Source organism: Fukomys damarensis, unplaced genomic scaffold, assembly GCF_012274545.1.
Source record: "Fukomys damarensis isolate Sample0158 unplaced genomic scaffold, DMR_v1.0_HiC HiC_scaffold_29, whole genome shotgun sequence".
In the NCBI taxonomy this organism is placed as follows: domain Eukaryota; kingdom Metazoa; phylum Chordata; class Mammalia; order Rodentia; family Bathyergidae; genus Fukomys; species Fukomys damarensis.
Genome location: NW_022900941.1, coordinates 17,738,302 through 17,754,130, shown reverse-complemented (window position 1 = coordinate 17,754,130; position 15,829 = coordinate 17,738,302). Strand labels below are relative to the sequence as shown.

At 35.6% G+C, this 15,829-nt stretch overlaps 1 protein-coding gene across 10 annotated transcripts in view; it reads left to right on the top strand.

The window, feature by feature from the left end:
* Zranb3 (zinc finger RANBP2-type containing 3) overlaps window positions 1–15,829 on the top strand; it is a 240,322-nt gene that overhangs the window by 187,071 nt on the left and 37,422 nt on the right. For 9 of the 10 annotated variants that reach the window (XM_010606168.2, XM_010606169.3, XM_010606167.2 and 6 more), the window contains 4 exons: window positions 6,566–6,685; window positions 10,665–10,784; window positions 13,847–14,026; window positions 15,356–15,508. In XM_010606168.2, coding sequence (XP_010604470.1) covers window positions 6,566–6,685; window positions 10,665–10,784; window positions 13,847–14,026; window positions 15,356–15,508 — 573 coding nt within the window. The remainder of the gene's footprint in view (window positions 1–6,565; window positions 6,686–10,664; window positions 10,785–13,846; window positions 14,027–15,355; window positions 15,509–15,829) is intronic. The other variant, XM_010606175.2, reaches the window with a different exon arrangement.

The window sequence follows — 15,829 nt, the reverse complement described above, 5'->3', positions numbered from 1 at the left end:
AAGGCCAGAATTGTAAAAGGAAAGAAACTTCTGTGTGTTTCCCCTGGGGATTAATAGCAATAATGATTGATATCTCAATAGGTATCAATCACCTGGCGGGGGCAAGGTCTTAACCCAGCCTTTCCGGGAAATATCCCTGACCCCTACCCTTACTGAAAATCCTTGTATGCTTGCTACACACCTTGCTCCCCCGTTTAACCCCCATTTAATCAATATTACCTGAGTGACTGTACTTGTAATATTATTGGTTGGTCAGGGTTTTGCCCCACCTCATGCCCACCTTGTAATTTTCCATTGGGTCTTAATAGTTTTGTTCCATTTTGTACCCACTTCATCACATGGCTTTGCTGTATAAAATATCTTTGAGAAGTGGGGTGGGTGAGCAACCCACTTTCTGGTCCCCCTTCTGCCTTTCTTAGAATCTTTCTCGCAATAAATTCTTTCTACTCTTAACCTCTGTTGTTTCTAGAATTCATTCTTCACCAAACTCATGTTTTGGATATCTAGTTAGGTTTGGGAGTTACATTTCTTCCCCCTATATCAGGACTACAGTCCTCCCCAGAAGGCTATCTCATAATAGATTTGAAAATACTTACTACCAGATTTTTTTGTTTGTTTTGTTTTTTTACTACCACATTTGAAAGCAGTTTTTCAAGTTACTGAAATCGTTTGTAGTTTAAGAACTAAGAGCAAAGGATATGGGCTTCAGAGGCCTAGCTTGGGGGCAGCGATAAATAAACAATGCCTATTCTTTTTTTACTTGGGTATTCCCTTTCCTCTTTAAGAAAATTTTAAAGGATAAAGGTAAATTAAGTATGAGTAAATTAAAAAACAGTATAAGGTGAGGTAGACAAAAATAAGAAGCAAAGAGGATATCAACTGATGAGTAAATAAATAAAATGCATATATTTATGCAATATGATGTTATATAGCATTAAAAAAGAAACAAAGTATTGGTGTATGCTGCAAGATGGATTGAAAACATACTAATTGAAAGAAGCCACAAAAAAGCACATATCGTCTGTGATCCCGGTACAATATATATATATTTTTTGTTTGTTTGTTTGTTTGTTTGACTCTATTTATATGAATTACAAAATAGTCAAACTCATTGAAACAAAAAGTAGTTTAAATGTTTACCTAGAGATGGGGTGAATAGGCACCTGAGAGGGTGGATAACAGCTAGAAGGTAAAGGACTTTATAAGAAGATTTTGTGTGTGTGTGCCCACCTTCTCTTCATTAGAAGTTGTAGCTATTAAAGGAAAATTTATTCTGACATGACAGTAAGAAAAAACTTCATTCAAGACTTCTCATTAAGGGTCACTTCTTTTGTAATTGGAGAAAGAAATTCGAGTTCAATTTCAAATACAAGGGTAAGTGGGGATTTCGAGCAAATGAGTAGATTAGAGAAGTTGGTAGATGGAAAATTACTGAAAGGGAACATCCAGGGTAGGGCGATTCTTGCAAAACTGAACTACCAAAAATTCTTGCTAAAGCCAGGCCCAGGGCATATGCATCAAAAGTGAGGGATGAGCAACGTGCTCAGATGTGAAGGATGATCACAACTTCACTTTTTAAAAATTTAGTTTCTTGATACATTTAGGTATACCTTATAATCACATTCATTGAGAGTTTATACCTGTACATGATATAACTTGATTCTTAATTTTCCCCATTCGCCTGCCCTCCCTTCAACCCCTTCCCCCATATACATAAGCTTTATTTCCATTTTTTCCTTCTTTCAATTTTTTTTCTTTCCCTTCTTTCCTTCCCCTCTCCCCCAGTTCCTCTTTCCCTTTAAACGTTTTCTTCCTATTTCACAATATCTGTTATACATTTTGGTCCTCATTTACACCTTCAGTTTCTCACAGTAGAAAAATTATTGAGCATTTACACATGTGTATCTCATTGCACTATGAGTATGGCTGTGAAGTGCATCCATTTAGGTATAAATGTCTCAAGTGTCTCTTTACAGCTGAGTTGTACTCCATTTTATAAGAAAACCACATTTTTATCTACTTACTAGTTGATGGGCTTTGAGGCTGTTTCTAAGATTTAGCTATTACAAAATGTTGCTATAAACATTAGTGCACATATGTCACGGCAGTGTGATGCTTTTAATACTTTTTGTAACATACCCAGCAGGGGTACAGCAGGGTTAACTGGGAACTCTAATCCTAGTTTTTTGAGGAAACTCCACACTGATTTCCACAGTGGTTGCACTAGTCTACACTCCCACCAACAGTGGAAATAGGTTCTTTTATCCTTAGAGCCCTGCCAACATTTGTTATTGGTTGATTTCTTGTTAGCAGCCGTTCCTTTTGGAGTGAGATGGAATCTAAGTGTTGTTTTCATCTGCATCTCTCAAATGACCAGTGATGTTGAACATTTTTCGTATGGTTATTTGCTGCATCTACTTTTTCATCTGAGAAATGTCTGCTCATTTCAGATGCCCATTTTTGAATTGGGTCTTTAAATTTGGGGGGTCTGATTTTCTTTTAAGTTTTTTATAATTTTTGGAGAGTAGTCCTTTGTCTGAGAAACAGCTGGTGAAAATTTTTTCCGACATTGTAGGTTGTAGGTTGTCTCTTAGCTCTGTTGGTGGCTTCTCTTGCAGTGCAGAACCTTTTTTTTTTTGTATCGGGGATCGAATTCAGGACCTTGCACTTGCTAGGCAGGTGGCAGCATCACTGAAGTAAATCTCAGGCTCAGAAGCTTTTTAATAAGATAAAATCCCAGTTGTTGATTCTTTGTGCTAGTTCCTGTGCTACTGAGAATTTGTTCATAAAGTCTTTTCCTATACCAGTGTCTTCAAGAGTTTTACTTAACCGATAATCCGGTAGATTTAGTATTTCTGTTTTAACATTTAGATCTTTATTCTACCTTGATTTTAGTTTAGTGCATGGTGAAAGATATGGGTCTAGTTTTAATCTGTGATAGGTTGAAATCTAGTTTTTCCAGCGCCATTTATTAAAGAGGCTAACTTTTCTCCAGTGAGGGTGTTTGGCTCCTTTGTCAAAGATGAGATGGCTTAGTATGTCTGGAGCTGTATCTGTATCTTCTAATCTATTCCACTGATCCTTGGGTCTTTTTTATTTTTGGTACCATTTTGTTTTTATCACAGTGGCTTTGTAGTATAGTTTCAAGTTGGGGATGGTGATACCCCTACCTGTCTTTGTTGCCTAGAATTGCTTTTGCTATTGTAGCTCTCTTATGGTTCCAAATGAATTTTTGGAATGCTTTCTCTAGTTCTATGAAGTATACTGTTGGGATTTCAATCGGAATTGCATTGAATCTGTGTAGCAGTTTTGGAAGTGTGGCCATTTCCACTATATTGGTTCTTCCTACCTGGGAGTAAGGGATATCTTTTCACTTTCTTATATCCTCTTCAATCTCTTTTTTCAACAACTTCATTTCTGACAGCACTTCCCAGTATTGGAATCACCACAGCAACAACTATAAAACCTGAACCAGCATAACGAAGATGGTGATCATTCCCAGGACTTGGTGTTCCATACACTAACCACTGCCTTGCCAGCGCAGGGACCCGAGTTCGATCCCCAATACCATAAATAAAGAAAATAATTTGCAAACAATTTCCTGTTCAGGTCACTAAAATCTGACGATACAATGACATTTATTAAAATAAAGTCAAGCTAGTGAAAGATGCATGTATCAGGCTGGATGTAGTGGTACACCCTGTAATCTCAACACTCAGTTGGAGGCCAGCCTGGGCTACATAGTGAGTTCAAGGCCAGCCTGAAGTACAAACTAAGACCCTGTCTCAAAAAAGATGCGTGTATAGTTATTTTAAAATGTAAACCTTTGCAATCTCTAACTGAAGAATGTAAGAAAATCCTAAAAGTTCATTTAATATATAGATACTTTTGTATGCAACACATTTTCCCCTTGAAATCACAACATATCACAAATGATGGTTAAGTTGCTTAGTGAGTACCAAGAAACTGTTTAGCCAGTTATATGATATAGTGTTACAATGTTAATTATAACTATAAGCCTTTCTAACATCGTGGTTGGAAGGAATTAGGATCAGGGAGCTTGAGCTTTGGCAACAGCAGCTCTGGCTGTGATAAGGAAAGGATTATATCAGTGAACAGGACTCTGGCAGAAAGAAATAGCTCACTTGGGTAGAAGTGGAAGAGTGTGTCTGAAACTAGGGGTGCAGTGATCCTATAGTTTGTAAACCAGACTAGAAAGTAGTGAATGTGCCTTAAACAACTTGACATGTACTTCTTGAAAGGCTTATTACAGTAAATATAGCTCTTTAGGCAAACATGCACTTTATTAAAGTGGTTCAGTTGCCATGACAACATATCTGGAATTTATAGTTCTTGTTTTGAGAGGGCTTTATTTCCACTTTCTGAGGCCCTGAGATTCAAGGCTAAAGTTTTTAAGGTCTCTCAGTCTCATTGTATGATGAATTTTTGTTCTGTGGAAAATTTAGACATGCGAAATTTAGTTTGCAGAATTAATCTTGTGACTTTACAATAATAAACATGAATTTTAAATTTGTATTTTTCAATTTTGAAATACCCTCATTTAAAAAAATTTACTTCCTAAATGACATAATATAGTTTAACAACTTGAAATAATCATTCTAAAAAACTTTAGTGTCCTACAATTAGTCCCCAGTAGCAACCACTTTATAGCTTTTTTTTTTTTTTTTTTTTTTTTTTTTTTGGTACCGGGGATTGAACTCAGGTCCTTGCGCTTGCAAGGCAGGCCACTGAACTGCTGAGCTAAATCCCCGGCCCTATAGCTTTTTGAAAGGCTGTACTTTTAGTATTTTTTCCAAATCCTTTAACATAGTGCTTATAAGGTTTCTTAGTGTGCATTACTACTTGCTTTGTAATCCTAACAGTTACCATTTGGATCCTCCATATGTGAAATAAAATTTTATCTCTTTTCCTCTGTTCCCTCCCTTCACATACATACATACCTTTCCTCTATTTCATCCTTCCATCTAAGTGATAAAGCTTTACTGATTTTATAGAAGCATACTACTTTTGGCTTGGCCAGCATTTATTTGTATATTAATACAACTTTGTATAAAATATTCACAGGCAAACTATGCATCATACTATGGATTTTTTAAACCATATTGTATTACAATACACAGATAACTTCTCAAATTCTTAACTCTTTCTGGTAAAAACACTCAAACTTCTTACAGCTCTTACATATATTTTTTCATTACCTATAGTCACCCTACTGTGCAATAATATACCAGAATGTTTTACTTCTATCTAAGTGTACCTTAGTATCCTTTGATCATGTTTTCTTTCTTCCAGAATTCATTTTCTTTGAAGTTAGTAAATTTTAAGCTAATTTTAATTTTAAGAAGCTGCTAGAGAATGTGCTACTATTGCTACTGCTGTTGCTTCTCTTTCCTCTTCTTTTTTTCTTTCTCTCCTCCTCCTTTTCTATCTTCATCTACTTCTTGTTCCTTCTGCTTCTCTTTAGCTGTCTGTGTGCCCCCCCAAGTTATCCTCAAAGTTTCCCTAATGATTTAATCTCTTCTTGAGAGCTAATTTTCTGTTTATCCTAGCCTATCTATTTGTAAGCATGTGTGTTCAATTTATTACACTTAACATTGTGGTCTCAAGGTACATCCACTTTCCTACAAATGACTGAAGTTTATGGCAGAGTAGTACTTCATTGTGTGTGAATACCACATTTTTAACTCTACCTACTTTTGTAAGCCTACTTATGCTTCTTTATGTTAAAAAATGAACTAACGAACTTTCCTTGAACCTTAAGCTTCAATCACAGACTTAATATTTTGCACTGTTTAAAAGATAAAAGTTGCAGTTCTTCTAGTTTTTCTCCTTTCATTTTCTCAAATCTATCCTGACTACTCTTCTGCATAACATTTTAAAGGGCTGGGAATTTAGCTCAGTGGTTCTGCTGCCTGCCTGGCAAGTGCAAGGACTTGAGTTTGATCCCCACTACCCAAAAAAATTGTTTTTGAAGTCATCTTCAGTACAAAACTACTAACCCATCTTGATCATACCCTGCTTGACTCTTCTTTTTTTTTACTTATTTTTTCTTCTAATTCTTATTTTGTTTTTGTTTTGCCTCTCATTTCCCATTTTCCGTATCCCTTTCTTTCACTTCCTTCCTTCCTTTTTCCATCCCTCCCTCCCTTCCTTCCCTTCCTTCCTTTTTTTTGTTTTTGTACCAGGGATAAAACTCAGGGCCTTATGCTTGGGAGGCAGGTACGGTGCCCCTGAACTAAATCCCTGACCTCCATCCCTCTTTTTCTGTGTGTCCCTTATATGTGGTTTTCTATTTCTTAGGCCTCCTAGAGAAGAAATGGGGTAAAATTTCATAGATCTACTGATATTAAGAGACTTAACTGGGCTGGAGATTTAGCTCAGTGGTTCTGCTGCCTGCTGTGCAAGCACAAGGTCCCGAGTTCGATTCCTGGTGCAAAAAAAAATAGACTTAACTAATTTTTGAGGCATTTTTCTTGCTTTATTAAAAGTGACATGTTTAATAAAAATTTTATGATGTTAATTAAGTTTAACTTTTAATATTTAGGCAGGTGCAGTAAAGGATTATATTAAGATGATGCTTCAGAATGATTCACTTAAATTTCTGGTTTTTGCTCACCATTTAAGCATGCTTCAAGCTTGCACAGAAGCAGTAATTGAAAACAAGGTATGTTGGCATTTTCCTATAAAATAATTCTTAGAATGAAAATTTTAACTGTTCTAAATATTACTTTTATAACCTCATAATATAGCTATGCTTTTGCCTTCTTTAAATGATGTCTTATAAAATTTATTTTATAATTTATTAAATATTTGTCATATAAATTATACTAATATACTATTATGGTGATATGCTATTTTTTTCTTTTATACCAATCTTAATATTTTCCTCTGATAATTTATCTGAATTGATTAATTATGTGCTGCCCTAATAGCTATCATGTGAATTCTGGTTTTCTTCCTGGGTATACTGATGTAGTCACAAATATAAATAAAAGTTAAATTTTTATTTAACCTTCATGGTGGCCTTTGAATGGTGTGATATACAGCAAGAATTAGTGCCCAAGTACAGTCATATCTTTTAAACAATATAATCTATAGAAAATGATTATTTAGCATAGATGAATTTGAAACATGTGGCCAATGTAATTTATTAGGTTAGCTTCACCAAATTAGCTGGCATCACTCCATTTTCCTAGGTCTACCTTGATTTCTAATAGTCCTGTTAGTGGCAACATCTTCCATTTTTCCTAGGTAAATATCTGTTTTCATTCTCTGTGAATGCTGAGAGCTTCTAGGGATGTTCAGAAACAACCAAAAGAAGTTTTCTGGCCGGGCGTGGTGACACATGCCTATAATCCCAGCACTTAGGAGGCCAAGGCAGGAGGATCACTATGAGTTCAAGAACAGCCTGGGTTACATAGTAAGTTCCAGCTCAGTCTGAACTACATAGTGAGACCCTGTCTCAAAAAAAAACAACAAAAAAGTTTTCTGACAAATAGTTTGACCTTAATATACATGTAACAACAAAGCCTCTTGCCAATATAGGTAGATGTTTTTAAAAATTTGGTATACATTTTTAAAAATTTATGTAATGCTAGTGTTTCCTTTATAGAATTTGTGATAACATAGTATAAAAAAGTACTTTCATTATATTAAAAGGCTCTTTCTTTCTCAAGGGCCAGGGATTTAGTTCAGTGGTTCTGCCACCTGCCTTGCAAGCACAAGGACCCAAGTTCAATCCCTGGTACCAAAAAAAATAATAATTAATATTAAAATTTAAAAATAAAAGGCTCTTTCTTTCTCAAGGGCCAGGGATTTAGTTCAGTGGTTCTGCCACCTGCCTTGCAAGCACAAGGACCCAAGTTCAATCCCTGGTACCAAAAAAAATAATAATTAATATTAAAATTTAAAAATAAAAGGCTCTTTCTTTCTCAAGGGCCAGGGATTTAGTTCAGTGGTTCTGCCACCTGCCTTGCAAGCACAAGGACCCAAGTTCAATCCCTGGTACCAAAAAAAATAATAATTAATATTAAAATTTAAAAATAAAAGGCTCTTTCTTTCTCAAGGGCCAGGGATTTAGTTCAGTGGTTCTGCCACCTGCCTTGCAAGCACAAGGACCCAAGTTCAATCCCTGGTACCAAAAAAAATAATAATTAATATTAAAATTTAAAAATAAAAGGCTCTTTCTTTCTCAAGGGCCAGGGATTTAGTTCAGTGGTTCTGCCACCTGCCTTGCAAGCACAAGGACCCAAGTTCAATCCCTGGTACCAAAAAAAATAATAATTAATATTAAAATTTAAAAATAAAAGGCTCTTTCTTTCTCAAGGGCCAGGGATTTAGTTCAGTGGTTCTGCCACCTGCCTTGCAAGCACAAGGACCCAAGTTCAATCCCTGGTACCAAAAAAAATAATAATTAATATTAAAATTTAAAAATAAAAGGCTCTTTCTTTCTCAAGGGCCAGGGATTTAGTTCAGTGGTTCTGCCACCTGCCTTGCAAGCACAAGGACCCAAGTTCAATCCCTGGTACCAAAAAAAATAATAATTAATATTAAAATTTAAAAATAAAAGGCTCTTTCTCATTGAGGAAGAGTTAACTTACAAATAAATTTTAAATCACTGAGCAAACAATTATATTTATAATATTTTCTTCTGGTTCTACAAGCTATTAGAATCCATTTAAAGTATAGCAAGCTATATATTTTTTCCTACATCCATATAACTGATATCCTTAAATTTAACTTTGTTAAGAGTTTAAAACATAGGTACTTAGGGAATGGGAGGTAAACTTTATCAGATTTCTTCTTCTCTATTTATTTTCTCTTTTAAAAAAATCTTTTCTTGGGCCGGGGATTTAGCTCAATGGTTCCGCCACCTGCCTTGCAAGCACAAGGACCCAAGTTCAATCCCCGGTACCAAAAATAAATAAATAAAGTAAAATAAAATAAAAAATCTTTCCTTAACAGATACTGAGAGAATCACTGATAAATTTATATTTGCTTTGTGACAACAGAAAGCCAATAAGATACATTCTGTTGAATGTTTAGTTTGGATATTCCACTTAAAAGTGAATAATCATGTGTCACAACTGCTGAAGTCTCTTTTTATAGAAGCACACATTTGAATGAAACTCCTTGAAATTTAGGGCTTATATTTGTTTTTATGAAATTGAGTTATGAGTTATTTTAAGCATTTTAATGCACTCTGGTTTTTCCTTTTCATAACTCAGACTGTTCTTAAAAACAACAGTATTCAGGGCCGGTTATTTGTGTCAGTGTTTCCGCCACCTGCCTCGCAAGCACAAGGGCCCAAGTTCAGTCACTGGTACCAAAAAACAATAACAATAAAAAAACAGTATTCAGTTTAACAATGTTTCTCAACTTTTCAAAGATGTATGTGGCTGTCTCAATTTTCCACCTCAGCAGGAAAGATCGTATTACTTATTTCTTTTAAGTTAATAATGTGAAAAAAAAGCTGAGTCAAGTGGTAGATTAAGAATATAGATATGTGGAGAAAGAGGAGGTGCAAAACAGAAGACAGAGAAGAAGTAGGGGAGATCTCTTTTAAAGGGGTGGAGGAACAAGAAATGCAGGGAGGAAAGGGAAGGAAGGAAAAGGGAATGGAGGAAAAAGAGGTGAGTGGGAAAATGATGAAAATAGAGCTATTGCAAGTGAGAAGGGGATCAAGAGTTGGAAGAAGCAGGGAGGGAGAGAAGGGGTAGGAAATGAAAGGGGGAAAAAAGAAACATTATTTAAAATGCATTATATACATGTACCAACTCCCCACAATAAGCATAACCATTATGTACTGAAAACATGTACTATACTAATAAAAAATAATGGAAGAATAACACTTCCCTAGCTAATATTTGGGTTGTACTTCAGAAATAAATGCATTATTCTTTATGAATCCTTACTACATCAGCAAAATCATCTTTCTTCTCTTTTACATGTCTACCTTTACTTTTGCTTTGGAATTGACTTTAAAATTAATGTATTTAGCCCAGGATTTGGCTCAGTGTTTCCGCCGCCTGCTTTGCAAGCACAAGGGCCTGAGTTCAATCCCTAGTACCAAACAAAAAAAAAATTTAAGGTGCTTATTCTTTGAAATTTGTGTATCAGTTTACAGACTTATTAAAGATAATATTAGTTTAAATGTTAATTTAACTCTTCAAAAAAGAATTGTAGAACCCCTGTTATAATTAAAGCATTGCCATTGGTGTTGATATTATAAAAAATGAAGCTGGGCATGGTGTCACATGCCTGTAATCCCAGCATTTGGAAGGCTGAGGCAGGAAGATTGCTTTGAGTTTGAGACCAGCCTGGGCTACATAGTGAGTTCCAGGTCAGTCTCAACTACTTAGTGAGACTCTGTCTCAGAAAAAAAAAACAGCAACAACAACAACAACAAAAATGAATTAGACACAGACCTTCCTCTAGTAGCTTTGTGACTAAAAACAACAAATTATTATAAGAAGCTATTAAAACACTTGGTTAAGACTCTTCTTATTCAACATTTGCCAACCTGTCATCTTACACAATTCCTTTTTTTTAATATGACCATAGAAATGAGCTATAAAGTATGTAAAACAAGAAGGGCACATAAAGACTTGTCCTAATTTTTCTATTTTTCTTTTTGATGCCAGACACGTTATATTAGGATAGATGGAAGTGTTCTATCTTCAGAAAGGATACATCTGGTTAATCAGTTTCAAAAGGATCCTGATACTCGTGTGGCTATCCTAAGCATTCAGGCTGCTGGCCAGGTGAGAAATTTCAGGTCTAAATTTGATAAGAAAATGCCACTGATATAGTGAAAAGGCCATTATCCATAATTTTGTTTTGTAGTTTTTGTTTGTAACTCTTTTGGCTGGAAGTAACTTTGTATCTGGGTTTCTAGTGTAGTAAATATTCTACTTCAGAGAGTGCTATAAAGTACCATATAGCTTGCATGGTGGTATATACCTGTAACTGAAGCACTCAGGAGGCTGAGGCAGGAGGGAGGCAGGAGGATCACCTGGAGTTCAAGGCCAGCGTGAATTACGCAAGGAGACCTTATCTCCAAAAATGAAAATACAATAGAAAGAAACCTCAGTATCCTTGATTCTGGCCAGGCATGGTGGCACACGTCTGTGATCGCAGCACTTGGGCAGCTGAGGCAGAAGGATTGCCACAAGTTCACGGCCAACCTGGACTACATAGTAAGTTAAAGGCCAGCCTAAACTACATAGCAAGACCTTGTCTCAAAAAAACGAAAAAAATCCTTATTAAATTTTTAAAAATCTTAATAAATTTTCAAGGAAAGAACTACCAAGAAGAGTATAGTTAGTTTGATTGTAATACTTTTTCATGACGTTTTTTTTGGTTCCTTTGTATTTGCATAGATAGAATTTTCTCATAATTTTGTCTTACTTGGTTGCATTTCATTAGGGTCTGTGAGATAACATGGCCTAGGATGAGAGTTCTTCTGTCTTAGCATTTGTTATAGAGTGGCCCTGGTTTGTCCCTTACTACTAGGTTTGGTTATAAGTAAATGTAAACTCAGATTAAGAGTGACTTAAATACAGTTTCAGTCTCTCAAGTAAACAGTTCAAACCAAGCATGGTGTTTTCACAAAGTCCTTTGGACCCATCCCCTTCCAGCTTTCTGCTTTACCATTTCAAGCAAGTGTCTCTTATCTAAGAGGACTGCTAGACCTCCATTATATCTGCAGTCCAGGCAGTGAAGGAAAGCACCTTTTATCTCACTCACCTGTAGTTTGTTAAAGCACCTTTTATCTCACTCACCTGTAGTTTGTTTCATGGCCACACCTACCTAAAAGGGAAACTGGGAAGAGTAGTCTGGTGGCCCTGCTAAAAATCAGGTATTATCGGAAAAAGGAAAAGCGAAGAAAAAATATTAGGGAAAGCAATTGCACACTAAATAAGAGGGGATTTTTTTTCTGCTACATTCTAAAATGTTTTGGTGTAAATGTCCAAGCCAGGACATTTAGGATAGGGAAGAATAATTGAGCATATCTTCTGTGCCATCAACCTGGTGTATGCCAAAAATCTGCTTTTACCTAGCTAACTGTAGTAATACAAACATACATGCATATGTGATATATGTGTGTGTGTGTGTGTGTGTGTGTGTGTGTGTGCATACATACATACATACAGAGAGAGAAACTGAGGGTTAAGAAGTTCTGGGACTCATTAATTCTAACTAAAAGGAGGTTTGTCTCAACACTTCCCTTCATGTTGAAGGATATTAAATTTCCAATAGTCTGAGTTTTATACCAGTTATAGTATTCCGGTAGAGAATAATATCTTCTTGAAGAGCTTTAGCCAGGAGTGGTGCACACCTCCAATACCAAGCACTATGGGAGGGTGAAGCAGGAGGATCACAAACTCAAGCCTACCTTAGGCAACTTAGTGAGATCCCATCTCAGAATTAAAAAAAAAAATAAAAAAGGTTGTAGGTAGCTCAGGACAAAGGCCCTGAGTTCAATCATCATTATTGCTGGCGGGTGGTCCAAAACATTAGAAATGGAAGACTTGTGGCAGGGGAGGTGATAAGTGGGAGAAAGTGGAGAAGTGGGTGATAAGTGGGGGAAAATTAAAAATAAATGACTTTTTGAAATCAAGAATGTGCAGGGCATTCCCATTTATTCAAGTCTGTATTCCTAAAGGCCTTGGTGTAATTCAAGACTAGGTATACATACAGATTAATATCTTCATAATGATAAAGGAAAATAGAAAGTGCTTTCTTCTAGATGTTGTGAATCTTACATCGTATTTTAATAGCTCCTTAGGGTGACATTAATCTTGTGAGCATATTTTCTCTTTATTCTGATAGTGTTTGATGCTTTTACGAGCTAAAAGGTGTCCCTGTTTATTTTTTCAACATTATCTCTAATATCTTATGGCATTTTTGGTCCTAAGTACCTGCACAGTTTACCACTGTGTTGGTTTGACTCTAACCATGTTTTGCTATTTCTAGACTACTTTATAAAATGCCTGGTTTTCAGTGGTTTTTTTTTTCTACTTGAGAACTGGAATCCCATTTAATGAATATGATTATGACTTTTTTATGTGATATGAAAATATTTTAAGTTAAAATAACATCAAAGTAATAGCAAAAGAATCACAAAGTCACTCACAGAAATTCCAGTTTATGTGAACAACAACATGATCTTTAAAGTCATACATTTTTGACATCTTTCTCCTCAGGAGATTATTTCATATACTAATTTTAAAAGAAGACTTAGTTGATATTTTTATGTCCTACTATTTCAAGATCCTGTAAAATGCAATTGAAAAAAAATTGTAGAAACACTATATTTGTGATACAAAGCAGTAAACTTCAAGGTCTTCAGGATGTAACATGAGAAATTTACAGGAAAGAAATAATGTGACTGGAAAATGATTTTCTTCATCATATAGCAGTTTGAATTAAATGAAGAGGTTGTCAGTGCTCTCTGCCTAGTTGCTATGGATACCATGTGTTAGAAATTATTTTTTCGTTTATAGTGGATTTTATTAGATTTTCCAATGATAAAGTGAACCTAGTCTTCATCAAAGGTTGAAGTGATTTTTTTGTGTGTGTATATATACATATATTAACCTGACTTTTTAAATACTGAAATGCATTGTTTACCTGGCTGTCTTGCAATAAGCAGTCTTCATTGGCCTTTCATGATATACATCTTAATTTGGCTTATAGTGAACAATTGGCTTGTTTTTAAGTCCTTCAGTATTCTCTTCCCCATTTATCATGTTTATATAGGACTCTTATGCTACAATCTCTGTTTATTTGCATCTCAGTCTCTTTGCTTTATTTTGCTTAGGGTTTGACATTTACTGCTGCAAGTCATGTTGTATTTGCTGAGTTGTATTGGGACCCTGGACATATAAAACAAGCAGAAGATCGTGCTCACCGAATTGGACAATGCACTTCTGTGAATATCCACTACCTTATTGCAAATGGGACTTTAGACACCTTTATGTGGGGAATGTTGAATCGAAAGGTAAAAGTTCAGTTTTATCCAGGCTGCTGACCTTCTTAGTATAAATCGAGACCCAGTTTTAATATGTTCAGGCAAAGGATACTTAAATATAACAAAATAATGATGATAATGGAGACCAAGTTCAGAAAAGGGTTCCATTAGTAGTACCCTGACTACTGTTGCCTATAATGAGAAGCATGAATTGATATATATTCCTGTTATTTTCTAAACCTTTCTTATTAATGTAATTAATTAATGCCTTTATTAATCTTACTTTATCTGTGTGTGTGTGTGTGTGTGTGTGTGTGTGTGTGTGTGTGTGTTGCACTTGGTTGGAACCCAGAGCCTCACAAATGCTAGGCAAGTACTGTATCACTGCTTCTATGACTTGTTTTTATTTTTGTTTGCTTCTCCTACTTTAGTGTCTTGATGAATAGGATTAGCTAATATGGAACCATAGTGTTCGAAGCTCTAAGTCTGTTTTGTGGCCTAAGAATAAATCTTTTCCAGAAAAATTATTGAACTCTCAACTAATACTAGACTCCAGCAAAAGTAGGAATGATACCGTTTGCTGTTCTCTCAGCTCTGTTCTATTGTCTTAGCTCTCTCTTCTCTCCAGTCTTGAAGGATGTCTATAGTAAGCATTTGGCTAAGAATTAAAGGATTTCTGTCTTAGTGACGGCTACTGTAACAAAGTAGCACACATGGGATGGCATATAAACAATTGAAATTTACTTCTTATGATTCTCCTGGTTGAAGTCCAAGATCAAGTTACCAGCATGGTCAGGTTGTACTGAGGGTCCTTTTCTGAGTGAGACTGCTGACTTCTTGTATTTTCATCGGGTAAAGGAGGACAAGAGAACTCTCTGGAGTCTGTTTTATAAGGACATTAATCCCACCCTTGAGGACACCACCTTCACGATATAATCAACTTCCAAAGGCTTCCTCCTCATGCCAGCACATTGAAAGTTAGGATTTCGATATAATGAACTTGGGAGAGAGGGCACAAATATTCATTCTGTTGCAGTGTTTTCTAAGTTGAGTATAGGTATTTAAAATGGACAATTTAAATTGGCTAAATTTCAAAGTACATAATAAATATTGGAATAAAAAATTTTATGAGAAAATCAAATAGTGTAATGTTTCTATTTAGATTTTTTCCTCATTAAAGATAGAAATCATTGATTTGGTACTTTGATTATAATTTTGAGTAATTATATTACTAAAGCCCACGATATGTTGGAAAAATAAGATTTTCTTAGTGGATAGCTTGTGATTTACATTCACAATCCAGTTGCTGCTTAGTGAATGTGAGCTGTTGTAAAATTCATGTGCTGTTCCACCACACAGGCTCAGGTCACAGGGAGCACACTGAATGGGAGGAAGGAACAACTTCAGGCTGAAGAAGATGATAAGGAGAAGTGGGATTTCCTGCAGTTTGCTGAAGCATGGACTCCAAGTGACAGTTCTGAATCACTCAGGAAAGAAGTCTTGTTCACTCCTGTAAGGTTATATGACGTTGTCTCTTGTACTTCTGTAACATCCTGAAATTATAACTGTAACATACAGTGTTTTAAATAGCAGCTCTCAGTTACTCATGCTCTTGAGAGGGGACTACAGTTACAACCAGAAAATCTCATAGGACCAAAAATTAAATTAATAGGAGGGGCCGGGGATTAAACTCAGTGATTCTGACACCTGCCTCGCAAGCGCAAGGACCCAAGTTCAATCCCTGGTCCCAAAAAGATTAAAAAAAAATTAATAGAAGGAGGTTTATACAGTGTCATGTGTTTTCCACCAGCTTCATCAGTCATTGTTCAAATC